The sequence below is a fragment of the Neophocaena asiaeorientalis genome, unplaced genomic scaffold (assembly GCF_003031525.2).
Source record: "Neophocaena asiaeorientalis asiaeorientalis breed wild unplaced genomic scaffold, Neophocaena_asiaeorientalis_V1.1 scaffold145, whole genome shotgun sequence".
Lineage (NCBI taxonomy): Eukaryota > Metazoa > Chordata > Mammalia > Artiodactyla > Phocoenidae > Neophocaena > Neophocaena asiaeorientalis.
In genome coordinates this window covers 2153514-2175593 of record NW_020172629.1, presented here as the reverse complement: position 1 = coordinate 2175593, position 22080 = coordinate 2153514, and the positions used below count along the sequence as shown (strand labels likewise).

At 48.4% G+C, this 22080-nt stretch overlaps 1 protein-coding gene across 1 annotated transcript in view; it reads right to left on the bottom strand.

Annotated features, from left to right (window-relative positions):
• The window catches only part of DPP6 (dipeptidyl peptidase like 6), a 541522-nt gene that overhangs the window by 69260 nt on the left and 450182 nt on the right, over positions 1-22080 (bottom strand). The window contains exons 14-16 of the mRNA XM_024739199.1: positions 21597-21688; positions 20898-20945; positions 19115-19233 (exon numbers count right to left, since the gene is read on the bottom strand). Coding sequence (XP_024594967.1) covers positions 19115-19233; positions 20898-20945; positions 21597-21688 — 259 coding nt within the window. The remainder of the gene's footprint in view (positions 1-19114; positions 19234-20897; positions 20946-21596; positions 21689-22080) is intronic.

Here is a 22080-nt window from a genome sequence, read left to right as displayed (position 1 = left end):
ACGCACTCCTTACACTCCTCAGGCTCCGACTTCCCACGAGCAGGGGTTCCCTGCACGGACGCCTCCTCACTCTGCCCAGGTCCTGACACCCCACCCAGGGCTCCCTTGTCACCTGGCTGAGGTGGAGTCACCCATGACTCCTCTGTGCAGAAGCCTGCTTTGTCCTACCCCAGCCAAAGGCTTCAGGACTGAACTGGTCACCAAGGTAGGAGAGGGGAGGGGAGGGGGAAGGGGAGGAGAGGGGCAAGGGAAGGGGCGGGAAGGAAGGAGGAGAAACAGAATAGGATGAGAAAAGATAAGGAAGAACTAGTTTAGCATTTCAACACCCAGTGGATATCTTAATGTGTATACATGTGTATCTGGAAGAGGGTAGATTTCACTGTGGCTTTTACATTCTCTCTCTCCATAATACTGATTGAAAATAGTATATATTACCATTCTAAGTGGAAACAAGTAATAAAAACTTAAAACCCTCGTCAACATAGCTTAACATATATACTAAAAGGTTACGTCTAATGATGTTATTCTGTGTGCATGGATTCTTATATTCATGTCCATTTTGTCTCACTACATATGGACTGACAGCTACAAAGTATAAAATAGATGACTTTAAAAAATGTGTTTAGGGTGCTGTATTATTACTCAACAACTGTCTAACACCATCTAATACCTTCTTCTAGGAAAAAAAATTAATGGGAGCAAAAGCAGATATAACATTTAACCAGAGATCTCTGCCCATTTTTCTTTGAATGTGACAATTTCAAGTACACGATTCTACTTTATCTCCATTAAGGGAAAAAAGCTGCTGACTTACTTGGCCTCATGTTTCCTGAAGACAGCACTTTGTAAGCAGTTTTTCTCCTTTTTCTAATTCATTTTTCAAATTTTGGCTTTTTCGTTGTTGTTGGATAACATTGAAGAAGACAGCTACTGCCCCCCGTTTGATTTATAAGCCCAATCACATTGCTCTTATCTTATTTTTCACACGGGGGGAGCCCCAAGAACCATCTGGCAATTGGGAGAGAATGAACACCTCCCCTTGTGAATTTCTCTTAGCCCATAGTAACCACCCAGTGCCACTTCCGCGATGAGACAATTGGGAAGATAATAAGGAAACTGGTCCAGGGAGTCAGAATTTCAAAGAAAATTTGTCAACCATCCTAATAGTTTCAGGGCATATGTTTTAAATGTATAGTATTGACCAGAAAAATATGTCTAATTTCTAGAAGGGAAGAAGACTGGTATAGGAGACAGACTTTTTCTTTTTTTTTTTTTGCGGTACGCGGGCCTCTCACTGTTGTCGCCTCTCCCGTTGCGGAGCACAGGCTCCAGACGCACAGGCTCCAGACGCGCAGGCTCAGCGGCCATGGCTCACAGGCCCAGCGGCTCTGTAGCATGTGGAATCTTCCCGGACCAGGGCACGAACCCGCATCACCTGCATCGGCAGGCGGACTCTCAACCACTGTGCCACCAGGGAAGCCCGAGACAGACTTTTTCTAAAGCTAAACCAACACTTACTTAATCCTCTTCCCAACAATTACTAGAGATAAGCCATAATGGAAAAGAATATATTAAAAAAAAAGAATGTACATATATATATATACATATAGCTGAGTCACTTTGCTGTACAGCAGAAATTAATACAACATTGTAAATCAACTATACTCCAATAAAAAAGTAAATAAAAAACCCACAATTACTAGAGACCTTTTCCATCCATAAGAATCTTTGTTTCTCTTGGTAGGCATCAAATACTTATTAAACTCCTGCAATGCATGGAGTGCAGAGGGCATAGGATTGGGATCACCCACAATTCACATGATTCTGTGTAGCTCCCATTCTTTTAACTATTATGAGCTGACATACGTTGAATGTGACATTATGAGTTCTGTGTGCTTATATATGAACACTCCTCACTGCAGTGCCGTGTTGGCTGGTTCATTATTAGCATGTGAATCTCCTGGTGGGAGCACGAGTGGCTCAGACCACTGTCTTCTTTCACTGTCTCATGCGTTTTGAAGCTGGACAACTCGGGTTCATAACAACAGCAGAGCTCGTGAGAGTCGTGTGACTTTCATCTTTCTTTTCCACCTTTTCCTTAGTGAGTCTTCAGGTTTGCTTCTTTTGTTCTTTCTCTGCGTCCAATGTACCGAGCACAGAGAACTCTGAACGACCAGCCGCTGTATTAACCAGAAGGATGGCACTGGCAGAGACACGGGCTTGGTCAGATGGCTTGGGGTCTGGTGCCAACTCTGCTCTAAGTAGCTGGTGGTCTGGCTGTGTCACTGAGCTCTGTGCCCAGTTTCCTCAATAGTGAATCAGGGCAAGTGAAGTTACCATCACCACCATCCTTTTTGTGATAACATTCTTTCTTCCTCACAAGGACCCATGTGGAAGTCACTGTCAGGAAGCATAGACAATACCAACCATCTTCCTGGAGCATCAAAGAAAGATTAATTTACAGCTAGAAGATATGTGGTAAATATCCTCACGTCGTAGAAGGTAATTCATGTATGGTGTAACGGGAAGACTTTATTAATATGACCACTGCTCTACTCCACCGTGCTGGATAGCTGGGAACTAACTACAAGCAGAGTCAAAATACTCTTAGAGATGAGAATAAAACGTACTGGGGGGCTGCTGGAGAAGATGGCAGAAGAGTAAGACGCGGAAATCACCTTCCTCCCCACAAATACATCAGAAGTACATCTACATGTGGAACAGCTCCTACAGAACACCTACTGAATGCTGGCAGAAGACCTCGTACCTCCCAAAAGGCAAGAAACTCCCCACATACCTGGATAGGGCAAAAGAAAAAAGAATAAACAGAGACAAAAGAATAGGGACGGGCCCTGCACCAGTGGGAGGGAGCCGTGAAGGAGGAAAGGTGTCCACACACTAGAAACCTGGAAAAGTCTGGACCTGCCGAAGAGGCAAGAGACTTTTTCTTACCTCTTTGTTTCCTGGTGCGCGAGGAGAGGGGATTACGAGCGCTGCTTAAAGGAGCTCCAGAGACGGGCGCGAGCCGCGGCTAACAGCGCGGACCCCAGAGAGGGGCATGAGACGCAAAGGCTGCTGCTGCCGCCACCAGGAAGCCTGTGTGCGAGCACAGGTCACTATCCACACCGCCCCTCCCGGGAGCCTGTGCAGCCCGCCACTGCCAGGGTCCCGGGATCCAGGGACAACTCCCCCGGGAGAACGCACGGCGCGCCTCAGGCTCGTGCAACGTCACGCCGGCCTCTGCCGCCGCAGGCCCGCCCCGCACTCCGTGCCCCTCCCTCCCCGTGGCCTGAGTGAGCCAGAGCTCCCGAATCAGCGGCTCCTTTAACCCCGTCCGTCCTGTCTGAGCGAAGAACAAACGTCCTCCGGCGACCTACACGCAGAGGCGGGGCCACATCCAAAGCTGAGCCCCGGGAGCTGTGCGAACAAAGAAGAGAAAGGGAAATCTCTCCCAGCAGCCTCAGGGGCAGCGGATTAAAGCTCCACATGTGTATGCTTCTGTGTGAGATTTTGTCTGTATAGCTTTGCTTTCATCATTTGTCCTAGGGTTCTGACCGTCTGATTTTTTTTTCTTTCTTTCCTTTACTTAAAAAAATTTTTTTTCTTAATAATTTTTTATTTTAATAAGTTTATTTTATCTTTATTTTATCCTCTTTCCTTCTATTTTTTCTCCCTTTTATTCTGAGCCCTGTGGAGGACAGGCTCTTAGTGCTCCAGCCAGGCGTCAGGGCTGTGCCTCAGAGGTGGGAGAGCCAACTTCAGGACACTGGTCCACAAGAGACCTCTCAGCTCCACGTAATATCAAATGGCAAAACTCTCCCAGAGATATCCATTTCAACGCCAAGACCCAGCTCTACTCAATGACTAGCAATCTACAGTGCTGGACACCCTATGCCAAACAACTAGCAAGACAGGAACACAATCCCAGCCATTAGCACAGAGGCTGCCTAAAATCATACGGCCACAGACACCCCAAAACACACCACCAGACATGGACCTGCCCACCAGAAAGACAAGATCCAGCCTCATCCACCAGAACACAGGCACTAGTCCCCTCCACCAGGAAACCTACACAACCCACTGAACCAACCTTAGCCACTGGGGACAGACACCAAAAGCAACGGGAACTACGAACATGCAGCCTGCGAAAAGGAGACCCCAAACACACTAAGATAACCAAAATGAGAAGACAGAAAAACACACAACAGATGAAGGAGCAAGATAAAAACCCACCAGACCTAACAAATGAAGAGGAAATAGGCAGTCTACCTGAAAAAGAATTCAGAATAATGATAGTAAAGATGATCCAAAATCTTGGAAATAGAATAGAGAAAATGCAAGAAACATTTAACAAGGACCTAGAAGAACTAAAGAGAAAACAAGCAACGATGAACAACACAATAAATGAAATTAAAAACACTCTAGATGGGATCAATAGCAGAATAACTGAGGCAGAAGAACGGATAAGTGACCTGGAAGATAAAATAGTGGAAATAACTACTGCAGAGCAGAATAAAGAAAAAAGAATGAAAAGAACTGAGGACAGTCTCAGAGACCTCTGGGACAACATTAAATGCACCAACATTTGAATTACAGGGGTCCTAGAACAAGAAGAGAAAAAAAAAGGGACTGAGAAAATATTTGAAGAGATTATAGTTGAAAACTTCCCTAATATGGGAAAGGAAATAGTTAATCAAGTCTAGGAAGCACAGAGAGTTCCATACAGGATAAATCCAATGAGAAACACGCAAAGATACATATTAATCAAACTATCAAAAATTAAATACAAAGAAAAAATATTAAAAGCAGCAAGGGAAAAACAACAAATAACACACAAGGGAATCCCCATAAGGTTAACAGCTGATCTTTCAGCAGAAACTCTGCAAGCCAGAAGGGACTGGCAGGACATATTTAAAGTGATGAAGGAGAAAAACCTACAACCAAGATTACTCTACCCAGCAAGGATCTCATTCAGATTTGATGGAGAAATTAAAACCTTTACAGACAAGCAAAAGCTGAGAGAGTTCAGCACCACCAAACCAGCTTTACAACAAATGCTAAAGGAACTTCTCTAGGCAAGAAACACAAGACAAGGAAAAGACCTACAATAATAAACCCAAAACAATTAAGAAAGTGGGAACAGGAATATACATATCAATAATTACCTTAAATATAAATGGACTAAATGCTTGCAATTCAGAACACCATAGTTCAAAAAGAGTCATGTACCAAAATGTTCATTGCAGCTCTATTTACAATGTACCAAAATGTTCATTGCAGCTCAGGACATGGAAGCAACCTAAGTGTCCATCAACAGATGAATGGATAAAGAAGATGTGGCACATATATACAGTGGAATATTACTCAGCCATAAAAAGGAATGAAACTGAGTTATCTGTAGTGAGGTGGATGGACCTAGAGACTGTCATACAGAGTGAAGTAAGTCAGAAAGAGAAAAACAAATACCGTATGCTAACACATATATATGGAATCTAAAAAAAAAAAGAAAGAAAATCCTCAGAAGAACCTAGGGGCAAGATGGGAATAAAGATGCAGACCTACTAGAGAATGGACTTGAGGATACGGGGAGTGGGAAGGGTAAGCTGGGACAAAGTGCGAGAGTGGCATGGACATATATACACTACCAAACGTAAAACACAGCTAGTGGGAAGCAGCCGCATAGCACAGGGAGATCAGCTAGGTGGTTTGTGACCGCCTAGAGGGGTGGGATAGGGAGGGTGGAAGGGAAGGAGACGCAGAAGGGAAGAGATATGGTAACATGTGTATATGTATAACTGATTCACTTTGTTATAAAGCAGAAACTAACACACCATTGTAAAGCAATTATACTCCAATAAAGATGTTATAAAAGAAGAAAAAAAAAGCAAAGTTCCATAATCACACACACACACACACACAAAAAGTATGTGGATTCATGAGTGTCCAGGGATGGATCCTTGAGACTGAAACATTTCCACCTCTGTCACAGCTCCCTCTGCCTACTTAAGCTTTGGTTATTTCAAGATAACCAAGTGGGCAGCTTATAAGCGGGACCACGAAACAAGAAATTACCTTTGCCAATCCAGCGCATCGCTACCAGGACATCACAAACTGGTCACCAGTGTGCCAGATGTGGCCTGCAAATGTTTTATTTAGCCAAAAGAAAACTGTTTCAAATTTTAGTTGGTTTCCAACATTTAGAAATCAGATGTTTATATAAAAATATGGATTCTGAACTTGGGTTGAAATACCGGAAGATAACAGTTTCTGAAAGGGGACAACTGACTAGGGCTGAGCAGTGTCTGTTCTCGTCTGTGTCCCCCCTCTGCTCCCCATTATAATACACGAAGTGGTGTCCACTCATTCACATCCCTTCCTTCCCCACTAAGCCTTGCGTTTGCCCACGTTCTCTTAAACAGCGAGGTTTGGGAGAAGAAGACATGCCTGGCTACAGAAGCATCTGATTTTCCCTTATTCCTTTTCTTCTCCATTAGCATCAATAAGTTTGGGATCAGTTCTTTTTATGTTCTCCTTGTCTAAAATGGAAACTTTTGTTAAGAGCTAGCTAGACATTTCCAATCTAATTCTTGTAATTCATTTGTGCTAGGCAATAAGATAACGTTCCCTGGTTTTAACAAAAAGTCACCTACTATTCAAGCATGGGTAGAGGACATGGATGGATGTTTTACTGTTGATCAAAATATGCCAGCAGTGTTTGTTTAAGAAGAAGATTCCTTTAGTCCAGAAGAAATGCTCCCTTACATGCATCTAAAAAACTAAATTTTCACCAGTAACCGCTAAGTGGAAAAACAAAACTGGTATTTTCCAAGTGTCCTTTTTGAAAAGTGATGCAGATTATGAAATCAGGCTCTGCCACAACGAAAGAGCAGTCAAGTCCTACCTAAGGCATTGTGAGCTGCGGCAAAGGCAGCAGAGTACAGCTTACTGTAGACGGCCAGGGCACGAAGCGCCAGGGCTCACTGGCTACCGGAGGGTCTGTGAAAGAGACGCCACACCCCCTTACCTGGCCACCATCATGTTTCCAAAAAAGGCAACCCAGTACATCTAGCCAAATACTACATTCTGACTTCACTGACCCCACAGATTTGGTGGTGACTTAGAATGTATGTTAGGATCTCTCAGTGTGTTCAGTTTTTCATTATTCAAATAAGCACCACTGTATGTGGCCAGAGACCCCAGGTGTCTGGAGAAGGTGTCAAATCTGCCTGGATCCTGGGATGGTCCCTAAAATTGCTCTATTAGGTCGGCATCGGAAAAGAACAACCAGAGGTTCCTACTAGGGCAAGGATCCTAGGTCATCTAGTCCCCAAAAGCCACAGGGACCCTCCTGATACATCTCTTACTGGTTAGCTAGTTTCCACCTGGAGAACTCCTGGGACGGAAGCTTCAAAGGCCACCGTGTGTACATACGTCACACCTACAGTTACAACCACGTTGTGACGCTCCTAACTCTCTGGCATTTTCTTTATATGAAGTTGAAACATTGTTTCCTGAACTTTACCCACAGGCCCCAGGGCTTCCCTCTGAGGCAAAAGAGAAGAAACATATCAAGTCTGCCAGAAGATCTATATTCAGTTAGAAAACTCATTTAGGCCAATCTCCTAAACATATGATTTAAAATGGCATATTACATTATTTTTTTTGACTTTGACCATCTTTCTTCGTTTACAACATTTGTCTAAAAAAATTAAATCAGTGTTCATAGTGTTCTGCATCTTGTAAGCATACAAAAGTATGCGTGTGTGATGGCAGGAGATAATGTTTTAAAGAATATTTTGGTTTTCTAGATCACGTGAGGTAGCATTTATGGCACCCTACAAGGGCATGTGAATTAGCTTCTTTTCTAGGAAGTTCTAAGGTATAACTGTGACTTTAAGCTCAGTCTATATTGGCCCCAAAGTGTAGCATTTTGAGGTCGATTTTATTCATTCCTTCAAAAACTATTAATACTTATTTGCTGAGGACCCACTGTGTGCAGGCAATGTTCTAGAAACTGGGATCAAAGTGGTGGGGAATAGAAAGTTCCTGCCACACAGAGCTGACATCCCTGGGTGAGACAGGCACTGGAAACACATGAATATCAGCAGGTGTGAGATGCACTGTGGGGAAAACTGACCAGCACCTGGGGGCGGGGGAGGGGGCACTGGGCCCATCAGTGGGCAGCTGTGCAGGAAGTGTGGGAGGAACGCTTTCACAGCTCCGCTCCCTCGGGCCTTGGGCTGGGTCTCCAGGCCTCCAGAACACACCGGGCGCATGTCAGAGCCCTGGCACATTGCTGGCGCTCGGTGAACGTTCATGTATCAATATTCAGTCCGTTATGAGGCTGCTGTGTAGATGCCAATCAAACAGGCCCTGCCTTGGTGAGCTTGGCGCCTAGAAGTGAGGGGTAGAAGTTACAAAAGATAAGAGAGGCAAAAAATGCTCTCAGAGCCCCGAGGAGGGAGAGGGTGTGATTAGAGGAAGTTCACGGGTTGGACCTTGGAGGTTGTGTAAGATATTTAACAGGCCTCGAAGGTTTAGGTAGAGAGCTTTATAGGTATTGACATGACAGAAAAACCTAAGCCATTTATTCCAACAGTGGCCCTAAAGGAAGGGCAGCAGTGGTTCTGAAGGTTTGGTTAATTTCATGGATGTTGAAGGTAATTAATGAAAGGCTGTAACTTTTACCTGCATTCCCTAACTTATATTATGTACATTCTGTATTCATCAGAATGGTCTTACTGCCTTCTTTGATTCAACTGAAAAGCACACGCTATGCTTCTGAACTTTTAATGCTAATAAGACATCATTTTTATGTCTTGTATTAGTTCCTTTACCATTTCGCTTGGAAAATGGTTGTGCTGCCAAGTGTTTGAAATGCTCTAACCCAGGAGTAGTGCTCTACAGGTGGGGTAAGTACGGTGGGGCCAGGCCAAGGACAGCCTTGGATGCTATGTGAAGGAGCCGTTTGATGTTTCCATCTGCCACTCAACTGGTCGATCACTCCCCTTTCACCTGTTTTCTGTCCATCTGCCCTGGGTCCTGAGACAAACAGGATTTAAGGCAGATAGGAAAGATATAAATGCATAGATAAAAATAAGCATAAAAAGAGTGGATGAGAAAAGCAGAACAATGTAAAAATGAAGACAAGAAAAAAGACAGAGAGAAATTCAGGAAACAGCTAGAATAACAAACGTGTGCTGCAAAGCCCTACCCACATGGGCTATAGATTTCCCTCTAAGCTTTCTGGCAGCCAACAGTCTCATGGACTTGATGCACAGCCCATAAGATCGACACAGGTACTTATTTTGGAGAGTAACCCTTTAGCAGATGTGTGAAAGAGAAGGCCTTCTGGGAAATCCTTCTGCTGGAGGACTCTTTGAGGACATTTCCAGTGAGAGTTACAGCAGTAAATAGAAGTGATCGTGCGAATGTTTCTCCTGGGGTTTCTGTTTCTGATGTTCAGTCTGAGGCCTCCCTTTCACATTTGTGTCTCAGTGATCTCTGGTTGGCTGCTGCCATGTGGCGGGGAGGGTCCTGTTCAGGAGTGCACGCCCTCGCGGTGGTCACAGATGCTACAATGCTGATGCCGGATCCCAGGGGTGGGCAGGGGCCCAGGGATGCTGGGTGCTGATGGTGGGTGGGGGGCCAGTGATGCTAGGTCCTGGGGGTGGGCAGAGGCAGCAGTTAGCCGCCATCCTTAGCGCTTGGGCTCCTTGTCTTTGAGGCCACTCAAGGCACAGCCCCACTTCCTGCTCCGGCCAGTGTCCACTCCGGGAGACCCCCCACGGCCAAGCACCTCTTTAACTGTCCAGGGCAAATACGGAGCAGGGGCTGGGCGTCCCCTCTCAGCCCCGTAAATGAGGCTTTCTTAGTCCATGATGACCTTCAGCTCCCATCCTCTGTCGCCTCCGATCTGATCTGAATTCTGGGAAAACAAACTTTATTTTTAATGTTTTGGTAACCGTGTCTTTCACCAATCATGCCACATATCCTAGTCGTTGGCTTTCATTTTCAATGTGGTCCATTTATATTTACTTTTCAAAAATCCTTCCATATCCTGTTCCATTGATGGTCTCCTTTTCGGTGGCCCAGGGGAGTCATTTATTTTTTAGTTATGTTTCTTCTACCATCTTACTTAGAAAAGAGAGAAATGTATGTGCCCAGGAAGACACTCGGCAGAGAAATCATCTTTAGGAAGGAGGGTCTGGTACTCGGGAGGGAAGTGGACTGGTCAGAGGGAGGCCCTGAAGGCGGACTGGCGATAAGGGCTGTTCCCACCTAGAGTCAGGCTGCAGGAGGAGAGCAGTGCATGGGTCTAGGGGCACTGCTGCCGCCTCAAGTAACATTAGCTATTTTTCGTGGACATCTCAAGCAGCACACTACCAGGATATGACCTCCATTTTGCAGAGAAGTTTGCTGGCACCAGGCACCAGCCCAGTTCAGACGCTTGCTGGGTGACAGGGAAGTGCTACCTGGGCAAGTGAGAAGTTCTGTTCCTTTGGCTGTTATCAGGGAGCAACAGGGCTCCTACGGAGGGTATGCTTGGGGGCTGGCAGCGTCTTCCAAAGCACCCGTGTAATGATGCTCGTGAGATCACCTGCCTCGAGAATCCCTCTCCTTGTTCTTGGAACCTGCGACCTCAAAGGAAGTAGCTCCAAATGTCTGAGAGATCGAACAGATGGTCTCACTCTCAGACACACAAGCAATGCTCCAAGGAGTTTCAAACCCAGTTCCAAACATTCACCTTCACAAACCCACAATTAAAAAGGGCAGCCCAGGTTAATGCCTTGGAAACTTGGATTAAGAGATGTCTAGAGGATTAGGTAGTTTGCAGAACCAAACCATTTGTTTTCCCCTTTCACATCCTGTTGTTGAGACTTGCTATCAGCCTACATGTCTGAAGCTAATTAACAGACTTTCCTCAATGATGCAGAGTATTTATTATTAACATTACTTATTATATTCTTTATAATGATAAATGTTATGTATCGTTAGCATTATGTTATTATTATTATTTAGCTTTGAGGCTCCTCGTTTATAGTTGGTGTGAGTGATTTGAATTAACCTGAACAGAAACAGCATATATAATTCCTACGTTGGGTCAGGACATAGGGGACACCTGCTTAGCCGTACACTGTAGGAGTGAGTGTGAACCAGTGCTTCCCCAGGTCTCTTTGGAGGGATCTGGGTCTTTCTTTTCCCCCATCCAAAAGATGCACGACAGACAGAGCTGTCCTTCAGTCGGAAGTTTTGGGCAGCAGCCTTCCCTCGGGAGACCTTCTGTGGTGGTGTCAGGATCGTAGCCACTTCTGTTCCTTCCAGTCATGGGGTCTCCACGACTGTTCCTTCACAAATGCACATTTCTGTTCTCTGAAATGATGTGTTGTCTCTTTCACCTCCCCGACCACAATGCTTTAAGACGGTAGCGCCCTGTACGAAAATGTGCTTTACTTCATTCTGTAGGACAAGGTGAGCTCAGGATGGACCTCAACCTCCAAATATGTCCCACGTCAGTTTCCTCAAGAGGGGCGTACTCACTTCTTTCAGGGATGACACCACACGTGACAGGTGCGTGGCACGTGGGCATCCCTCCCCCCTCACTGCTGCACGAGGCACATGTGACGCATCAATTGTTGACGACACTCTTTCTCACCGAACCTTGACCTGGCCTCTGAATCCTTCTCATCCACTGTGCCACGGCCACCAGCTTCCGGGCAAGGGGAGCTGGGCTGCGAGACTGACTCTGATTTTCCACCCGGCCTCCTCCGCTGCTCCCTTAAGAACAAGACTCCAGGTGCACTCACGCGGCGCAGACGCACAGCCGCGTGCGTTTTCCCACTTAATTACGGTTCCCAAGGGCAGGATGCGGCCGGGGCGGCTGGCAGCACTGGGTGTCTGAAGGAGTAAAGGCAGAGAGGGGACATGGCACGGAAAGAGGAAATATCAAAGAAAAGGGGAAAATGTGGTTACTTCCTAACACTGCCAAGACCCAGCTGTGGAGGCCCCTTAGGCAGAGCCACCCCTGAAGTCACCAGCCGCTTCACTGCCACGCCTACCCGATGGTTGGTTAATGCTCCGAGACTGCGGCAGCCATGCTCCCTTCTGGAACTTTCTACCCTGCTAGTGTAAGCGCAGACCCAGGGCTCCCAGCTCCACCTTGTGAGGGATGAGGGAGTTTGTTCATTTGGAGGCACTAAGTAAGGGATGTGACTTAATTTCATGGAAGCTAACCCTCTGTAGCCTCAGCCCCAAGCCCTGGATCCTGAGTTAGTAGCCAGTAAATATCTAAGACATTCTTAATTGATTGCTAAGGTGATGATGGTGGTGATGACAGCTGTGATCACAACCTTAGTCAACATTTATTAGGCATTTGCTATGTATCAGACACCAGGCTAAGCTCTTTACATGCATTCTCTTGATTAATCCTCCTGACTTGATGAAATAGTAGTTATTCCCGATTTTCCAGATGAGGAAACGGAGCATTTAGCAAGCTTAACTGTCACGCCCGAGTCACAGAGCCAGTAAGAGGCAGAGCCTTGAGTCCAGCCCGGGCCTTCGGACTCTGACTTCATTGCCCCCCGTCACCATCCTTTCCATGTTTCTTGATGGCAGCAAACCTGGCAATGGTAGAGGCCCCCGGGAGAACTTAATAGTAAGGGCAGTAATCGGGACACAGTCATTCACTTTATTAGCAGCTTGGGTCCTATTCTGTTTCAATTCGACTTCAGGATGGAGAAGCCTGTCTTGATAAACGAGGCCGCTGACGCGGTGACCTTAAGAGCAGCTGCTACACCAGGGTTTCACAGGGGGAGGGGAGGCTCAGTCTGCAGCACGAGTCACCACTGCAGGTTGTTTCCTCACTCAGAGTGGGAAGGAATGTTCTAGTTCTCGCGTTTGTTCCAAGAAAACGATGTTCATTTATTTATTTTTAAAAATATAAAAAATGTTTCGGATGAAGCTGCACACACCTGATTCACACACGGGGCCCGTTTTCCTGGTGGTGTTTAGCTGTTTCCCAGAAACAGGGATGGTGGAGTCCTCCTGACAAACCTATAGGGAAATGAATCGTGTTCCTGGGCTTCAGTTTGAAGAGGAAAGTCCACTTCTCCACACAGAGGCTGTGATCGTGAAAACTCACGAGTTCACGTGCTCTGACTCAGTTGTTCAGGGTCGAGTTTACTTGGGGAGGAGAAAAGCCAACCACTTTTCACAGCTCCATGAAACGTGAGGATTTATTTCGCCCGATGACCTGGAAGAAGACTTCCTGGAGGAAATGGACACTGGAGCCGTCTTCTTCTCTAACATGTCAGAGTTGCCTTGCAAAGACACCATCTGCACCCCACGACTTTCCAGGGGACCCTCTCCTGCCTTCTGGAACGTGGTAAAAGCGTTAAGAATGGTCTCTGGCACACAGCCTACCGTGGCTGCCCTTCGTTCTGCATCCCCGAGAAGAACAGCAATAGTTTTCTGTCCTCTCTTTCTTATTTGAGAAGGTGATATGGGTCTCAGGTGGGGGGAGTCACTGTGAGTTGAGTTGTGTCCCCCTAAAGATGTGGTGAAGTCCTAACCCCCAGCGCCTGTGGACAAGACCCTACTTGGAAGAAACTGTAACCAATTATTTGTAAATGTGACCAAGTTAAGAGGAGGCCACTTGGGGTTTGGGAGCCCCGTGACTGGTGTCCTTGCGAGGAGAGGGTCTGGAGGCAGGCGCAGGGAGGGGCTGCCGCTAGGATGGGGGAGGCCCCGCAGCACACAACCCGCTTTCAGACTCCACCTCCAGGGCTGTGAGAGAATCACTTTCTGTTGCTTCAGGCCACGCAGTCGCGGCAGCCCCAGGAAACCCACACAGAAGGTGAGTGCATTTCTCTTTAGCGATAAGATTGGGCTTTTCCAGGACTGGAGGGTGCAGGTCCCAGGCTTCTGACGCAGGCAACCCCAACAGCTGAGGAGTCAAGCGTCTGTCCCAGGCCCCGGTCTCAGGGTGAACCCACAGTCACATCCACGCTGCCAGGGCGAGCTCACCGCTGCCAGTTCAACCCTCCTGGGAGGGGATAAAAATCAACCCTTGCCTGAGAGGAACCCTGGAGGATGTACGGGAGTTCATCAGGCAGTCAGAGACAAAAAAGCATGGAACTGGGGAACACTGAGTTTAGGGAACTCTAAGGAGGTCTGTTTGTGATAAGAGTAAAAATTGCAAGGTGTCAGAAATGGGAATATGTTATCACAGAATATTCAGTAAAGTTCCCTGTTAGTTATCTATTTTAGGTAAAGTACTGTGTATATGTTCATCCCAATCTCCTAATTTATCACTTCCCCCCACGTTCCCCCTCTGGTAACCGTAAGTTTGATTTCGAGATCTGTGAGTCTGTTTCTGTTTTGTAAAGAATCTGAAAAAGAATGGATTCACTTTGCTGTACACCTGAAACTAACACAACATTGTAAATCAACGGTACTCCAAAAAAAAAAAATGCATTTCAAAGCTTCAAAAAAAAAAAGGGAATATGAACGTCAAGTATTATACCATAAGAATGTACTTTTCAAATCGTAAGAAGCTGGACAAATATTAAGTATTTCTGTCACCCATCTCCCAGGGTCATTGAGACCAACTAGGCATGTAAACAACGGCTTACTGGTATACCCCAGAATAGATATGATTTCATTATAAAATGTTATGTCATAATACAATCTTTTGGATGCAGCTGGCTTCACTGCCAGACCCCAGAGATCTGGAAAGGAACCTAAACCTCTATATTAAATAGGTAAGTGAGTTTCCACGAGGTTCTACTGAATATGGTTTACACGTGTCTCTTATGCAAGTATCTGGATCACCTAAAGCCATGCCGTTTAGATACAAATACTGACACAGATAGATGGGATCTGGCTACGTAATGAGTGGATATGAGCATTACAAACATTTCCGAGTCTTTACTTACCTATATTCTATTTTAATCTACGTTTAATCTAGCAGTATGCAAAGGTATAAAGATAACGTATGTATTTTAAGTGGTCGCGTACTTACTTTAGATACAAATACTGACACAGATAGATGGGATCTGGCTACGTAATGAGTGGATATGAGCATTACAAACATTTCCGAGTCTTTACTTACCTATATTCTATTTTAATCTACGTTTAATCTAGCAGTATGCAAAGGTATAAAGATATGTATGTATTTTAAGTGGTCGCGTACTTAATAAAATTACTAACTTGAAAATTATAAAAAAATATAAAAGTGGCAAGCTTTAAGAAACCACAGAAGAAATGTTAATGAAAAATTAGAGAAAGTACATGATGATAAGACTAAATGAAACGCTACAGTGATGAGGAAGGACAAGACACACTACAGCAGAGCAACCGGACATGAAGAGAAAAACAATACACCAGAGGTCTAATTAAACAGAAGTGCCGCCTGCAAGCAGTTGACAAGCTACAATCCACTATGACGACGCTACAACACTGAGCAGTACAGTGTATGCTAAGGGGACAGGTCCACATCAGAGAAACCCACCAGAAACGATCATAATAGAAGGTCGGCGGGAAGGAGGAGGAAGGACTAAGTTTATACGGGGCTGTCACAATTTCACATCTGCTATGATACCTAGCCCTTATGTCCTAATGTGCTGTGGGCCTGCTCTGACTGGGCCTCTGTTTCAGCTGGTTGGGGTCCACCTTGCCCTAGTTATTAAATCCTTTGACCATAATCTCTGCCCAAGCCGAATATCTGTAGTTCCCTTCACGACAGGCCAAATAATTTTGAGTGCGGGAGCACTCACAGATTTTCCTTTCCCTAACTGACCACAGAGAATCGTCCAGTTGCCCCTACATTTTCCCTCAGCCTAAAAAGGAGGGATTCTTGTTGTTGCTGTTATTCTGGTTGCATCTGAGAGGCCAGGTTAATACCCACGATAAAGTCCTGCAGGAGGAGGAGAAGTGAAACAGTGGTCCAAGGCTTTCAACAGTCTCAGAGCAGCTTTGGGACGTGAGAGAAATAAACAGGAGGGGACAAGTTTAATAAACGTTGCTGTGAGCTACACACTGGGGTCTACGTTTATATCTACTGAGAAATGTGGGAAAATAAAACTCTTTTTGGATCGTAAATCGGCCTCTTACATGCATGCATCCACGAAGTGACCGCGATTCGCAGGCTGCAAAGACCCCTCCACACGACGACCTCTGCCGTTTCTCACTTTTCTTCTCACTTGCACTTTTGCCCCTCTGGGATGCGTTTCACATTCTGACCCTACCCACACCTTTATCTGAAGCTTTCCTCAAGGCTTCTTCACCAACAAAACACCCCAAGCAATCCAACCGGGTGTGTAATCACTTCTCCTTTGAAGTGTCATTAAACCCACCCTCGCATCCCCAGTGGCTGTTACCCCCAGTGCCTACGGTGTGAACTGGGTGTCCGCTCAGCTCTCACCGCAGGATCAGGATTTGAATTCAGGGTGCGCTAAGGCACTTACTGCTGTAACTGTGTCCAGGCCGCAGCCGTAAACCGTAAAGCTGGCTGCTTCAGTCACCTCATCCATTCTGCGGTCTTTGTAAATTTACGTCTTTTTAGAAAATCCCTTTTTAAAAATGAGGTTTTGATTAGGTTTTAGGGGAAAGGTTGATTTGGGCATACAAGTTACATTAGCCAGAAAATAGGTTATTAATAGAAAAAATTTTAAAGAGCAGTTTTGTAGGAAAGAGGGCTAGTTTATGTTTATCTTAAGAGGCAACAGGCTAAATCTTTTTTTTTTTTTTTTTGCGGTACGCGGGCCTCTCCCTGCTGCGGCCCCTCCCGTTGCGGACCACAGGCTCCGGACGCGCAGGCTCAGCGGCCATGGCTCACGGGCCCAGCTGCTCCGCGGCACGTGGGATCCCCCCGGAACGGATCACAAACCCGTGTCCCCTGCATCGGCAGGCGGACTCCCAACCACTGTGCCACCAGGGAAGCCCTAGGCTAAATCTTTAAATAGGTTTTAAATGATTCAGAAAATCCTGAGGTGGCAACTCCATGATCAATTAAGAGTTAAATTTCTTAATAAAATGGAGCAGGGGATGGAGATCAGATCAGATGGTCTCTGAGGTCTCCTATCCTGCAAATTCCATGAATCTGTTCCGTTACTAGTGGACCCAGGCATTTGTGGGGAGGGATGCTCCATCCTTCTGAAGCTGAGATCACGGTGTTCTCAGGGGCTGAGTCATGTCTGTGACCTGGGACGTGGCCGTACGTGTCCTCTGCTTCTGTTTTCCTTCACAGTGACAACTGAGGACCTATCTCTTCACACAAAATATCCGAGACCACACAATACAAGCAGCTTAATAAAGAGAAAACGTCCTCAGACTGGCTGGGACACAAACAGAGAAAGAAATGTTATCTCCCTCAGGATGGAACGCTTGCAGGATGGGAAATCTGCACATGAACGACTGTTCAGTGATCTCCACGCACACTGTCCAAGTGGCCTCCCAACATGGGCGCCATTTTTACATCCACCGCACGGACATGGGAGCTTCCTTGCCTGAACCCAGGGCCACAGATGTCCTGGGAGAACCTTTCAATTTCAACCCTGGGCTAGAGTCTGTGGAAACTGGACAACAGAAGGCTGCCGTCCTCAGAACGAGGCCATTCCCACTAAACTCTGGAGTGAGAAGACCCTGCAGAGCTTAGCAGGAGCTAAGGGAAGCAGAGAAAGAATTTGTTGATAGATAAGAGGCTGGGTTCTGTGAAAGATGACGATGGAGCAAATACTAGTGAACGTTAGTAAGAACCCAAGAACGAGATCCAAATCGTGACTGCCTCGGCCAGTTACAACACGGACCTTGAGGCCCCCAGCTTACTCTCTGCCTCATATTTAAACCTATTTCTGGTACGTGATGTCTGCCCTTGCTTAGAGACCTTCCTTGAGGGAGGTTCTGTCACCTTTCCCACCCAACCATTCCTTCTAGGACGTTCTAAAGTTCTTCTTTAGATTGACTTCAATTTCCCCTTCGGTATCTTATCACGACCTTCTACACTGTAAAGCCGCCTCCTCCTTCGACAGGTAAGACTTCAGATTTCTGGCCCTGCAGCTCCTGTCAGGCTGCTGTCTCTTTCCCCTAGCGGGCCTGCTCACCGCAGTTCCCAATCTCAGAGCTCTACACACCTCTGCACTTCCCCAACGTGTAATATCATGAAGGTCGTGCCCTGGGGCAACAGGTCTTGCTGGCAAGGGAGGAGTCTGGTAAGATGAGCTTCAAGGGGAATGGGGGCTACTGCTGCATTTCAGAAGTGCCCCAACCCCCCAACACACAATTCTCTCCCATCACATTATCCTAGGAGAATGTCTGGGACTGAGCTTGGTGAGGAGGGGCTGAGATTTTGGATGACAACGCTGATAAAAAGAGGCTGAGGTCCCGAGCTACTGAGTGGCTATCAAAGGCTATCAAAGGCAGTCTGATAAAGATTCTTCAGTCTTCACCCGGACCGTAGGATTCAATCGTTCCCGGTGTCGGCCTGTCTCTGCCCGTGGTGTACTCTCACCCCTGGAGATTATCTCAGTAGATCAAGCTCTTCTCTGAGATGTATTTCGCTAAAACCATATTTATTATTTCTCACCTTTCCGTGGGCCCCTATCTTTTCAAGACATGAGGACAAGATGCAAAGGTATTTCTTTGTGCCCACAATGGGACTTGGTCTACTATTTTGTATATGCTGACTGGTGTGATTAAGTTCTAAAGTTTGGACTAAATCATCCATGAATTCGGTGGTAGGAAAAGAATTTTTTCCTGTCTGAATCTTCTTTTATATTACCTCAATCCTTACATATGCTGAAGAATTTCTGAAATTGTTTTACCACCTTTACAGATGGCCTGTGTCCGTCAACGTGTAAGATACACATTTTTTTAAGGAAAATGCAGGTGAACTTTGGGGTTAACCGGCACAGCATGTACAAAGCACTCTGGTAAGCTGCAACCCTTTATAAGATGTAAAATACCAGTAACACACCTGGCAGAGGTGATGCAGGAAGGCTGCTCCTGCGAGAGCCGACATCCCCAGCTAGGCGGCCCTACCTGTCCCGGGATCGCGGAGCTCTGCCGGGTCCCAGGGGCGCCTTAGAAAGAGGTGTCACTCGGTGGCAGAACTCACCTTCGCACTTGAGCAGGAAGAAGTCGGCGCTGGGGCTGAAAGAGGCGCTGAAGTAGGCGCAGTTGTCCACCAGGTCGCAAGACAGGCACTGCCTGTTGAAGCTGCCCACCGTGTTGGCGCTGCAGGGACAGGGAGCGGGTGGGGCTGTCACCAGGGGCGAGACCCTCGGCTCCAGCCCCCGCGCCCATCACGCTGGCTTCTCTCCCGCGCGGTCATCTGGGGGCGCCATCCTCCCACCTGTCTCCTTGCTGGCATGCCTCGAGTGCTGGCTCTGCTGTCACCCTCCCACGGGGCCGTCCTAAGGGCGGTCCACCCCCAACCCGCCAGGAGCACTCAGCATGGCTGCTTCCTGGGAGTCACGCAGGCCCAGGCGTGTCCTGATGGGAGTGTCGGGTGGGGGGTATTATTTCTAGTGCCTCATCCCTCTGAGCAGGCGACTAGCACTTTAGGAACGGAAGCTACGTGTTCTGGATCTTTCACTCCCCTCAGAGCACCTGCCGCCGGGACAGGACACGGCAGGGGCTCCAGAAACAGCAGCGGTGTGGGGCTCCAGCCGCTGCCACAGCCGGTGCAGAGGTGCCGGGGCGCTTCTCACCCCTTCAGGTGTCACCCAGGACCGCTCTGGTCAAGCACAGTTTCACGTCAGGAAGGCCTAACGTGTTTCCAGAAGCTATAAGACACCGAGGCATCTTCCAATAAACCTGGAAGAAGTCCAGGTCTGAGTGTGTGGCGTGGGAAGGCTGCTAACGTGAAAGCGGTCTACAAGAGTGAAGACGCTTCACGGGAGACAGGACAGGTCAGAGGAAGCGCAGGCGGCCGGCCTCCATCGCTTTGGCTAATTTGGTGACGGGACTGGTGGGATTATCCTGGTAGACAAGCAGAGATGAGCCATCCACAGAGAGAAGCAGACCTGTGACGGCGTGGATTTGCCGGAGTTTCCTCTGCCTCCGAAAGGCAGTGCCTCTCTCCCTAGTGCAGCCCTTACTGTCAGCACAGGGGCCGGCGGACGGGAGGGCGGCCGTGCACCCGATGGGGCTTCCCCGACTCCCGGTGGTGGGGGAGGGGAGCCTGGCATCGGCTCCGTCCAGGCCACGAGGGCCACAACGCAGTAGCGTCCTCTTAGGTGGCCCTCGTGTGTGGGGCAGGAACCAGCTGTCCCCTCCTTCCCGTCTGGAGAGCAAAGCGGTGGAGGTGACAGTGCCTCACGCCCTCCTCCGCTTTACGGGCAGAAAGCTCCTCGGGAGAACCCCACTTCAGAAGCACAAGTTCTCCCTGGTGAGAACGGGAACTGGGGCGGGGGGCAGGCCACGAGGTTTATGCTGAAGGTGGACGGACCCTGAAGAACACCTTGTCCTCTGCAGGATGCAGAGACCAGCCCTGCTTCGCCCCCTTCGAGACTACGGAACTCAGCCAGCGCCCACGTGGAGGAGGCCAGGGCAGTAGGGCTGACCCCACCCCAGTCCACCCGTACATTCCCAAACCCCAGTTCCCTCCTGTGAAACCCCGGCCAAGAGTGATCCTTCCAAGTTCAGCTTCGACTAAGGTCAAAGGAAAGGCTGTCAGACGTCTCCCGAGGGAGAGACTCAGTCTGGTAAAAGCATAAAACTATGATAATGCCTCCAATGTGGGGGCCTCAGCATCTTCGGTTATTTCTCCCCAGCCTGCATTACGTGTGCTGGCGCCTCTCTCTGCCGCCCCGCCCCCCGTGTACTGCTGACGGTGTGACTCTGGAACGCGAAGCCTCTGGCGGGAGACCGCCGTGCGCGGGGGTCGGGGGACGCACCTGTACAGCTGGCGTCTCCTTGGCAGGTCCTCCGTGCTGAGGAAGTAGCTGCAAAGACCAGCAGGCGCACGGCAGTTAGCTGGCTGCGGGGCAGGTGTGTTTCTGCGCGCCAGGCTCGGCCTCCGCAGACCTCCCCGAGGACGCGCTGCTCAGGGTCCACAGAGAGAACGTTCCCGCCCGGGGCCAGCTCCATGCTGGACGCAAAGACTGATCCCGTGACTCGGCGGCCCGTGCCCGCCTGGGACCCCTGCGTGGGAACCCTGGCTCCTGCGGGGACTCCCCCACTGCCTGAGCTGAACCCTAGCTCTTCCTGCCACTGACCCCACAGCCTGGAGGAAGGCACTTGACCTCTTTCAGCCTTGGCCCTACTTCTCTGAGAAGTGGGGAAAGCAGTGAACCTGCACCAGGACAGGAGCGGCTGTCCTGAACGAGGCCAGGCTCACAGCACCCTTGGGTCCCGCCCGGAACCAGCAAAGGCTCAGCCACCCCGCACAGCCACCGTCTCAGCCACCGTCCTGGCTGCAGGCCCGACGTCCTCACGGGGACCTCGAGACGTGGCACGTGGGGTGGTCGGGTGGGAATCTGAGGGCGCACTTTTGTGAGGAAACTAGGGCCTCGGGGCGCTGCCCAAGAGGGAGAGTGCTGAGCACCGTGTGAGGGGAGGAGAACACAGAGAGGCGGCCCCGCACGCGCACTCACATCTTACTCCGCGTCTCGTCGTAGGCCAGGATCTTGGTCGCGTCCCAGTCCCCGGAGGTGATGGACTGGATGTTGTCGTTGCTGCTGTTAGGCTGGAACACAGACGGGACAGGGGCTGGGGGGGCTGGGCCTAGCCTCGCGTCTCGGCCCGGGGCCCTCGGACACAGGCTGACCACCCTCGGGCCGCAGCCCCGCCCCTTCTCTGAGTGCCCGCCTGGAGGGGCAGCGCCCGCGGCTGCCCTGCGATCAACCAGCACCCAGACCAGCGGCAACTCCCACCGTGAGCTCCGTGTCTTAAGCGTCAGTGCTTCACACACTGCTGACACTGTTCCTTCACCACCTGTAAATCTGATCTGCAGGTCAGTATCACAGGGCGACGAGGAGGGAGGAAAGAGAAATATGGAGGAGTGGATGAGACATGGCAAGGAAACAGAGAAAGAATAAAGAGAGGATGGGAGGGGGGGAAGGGAGGGAAGAAGGAGGG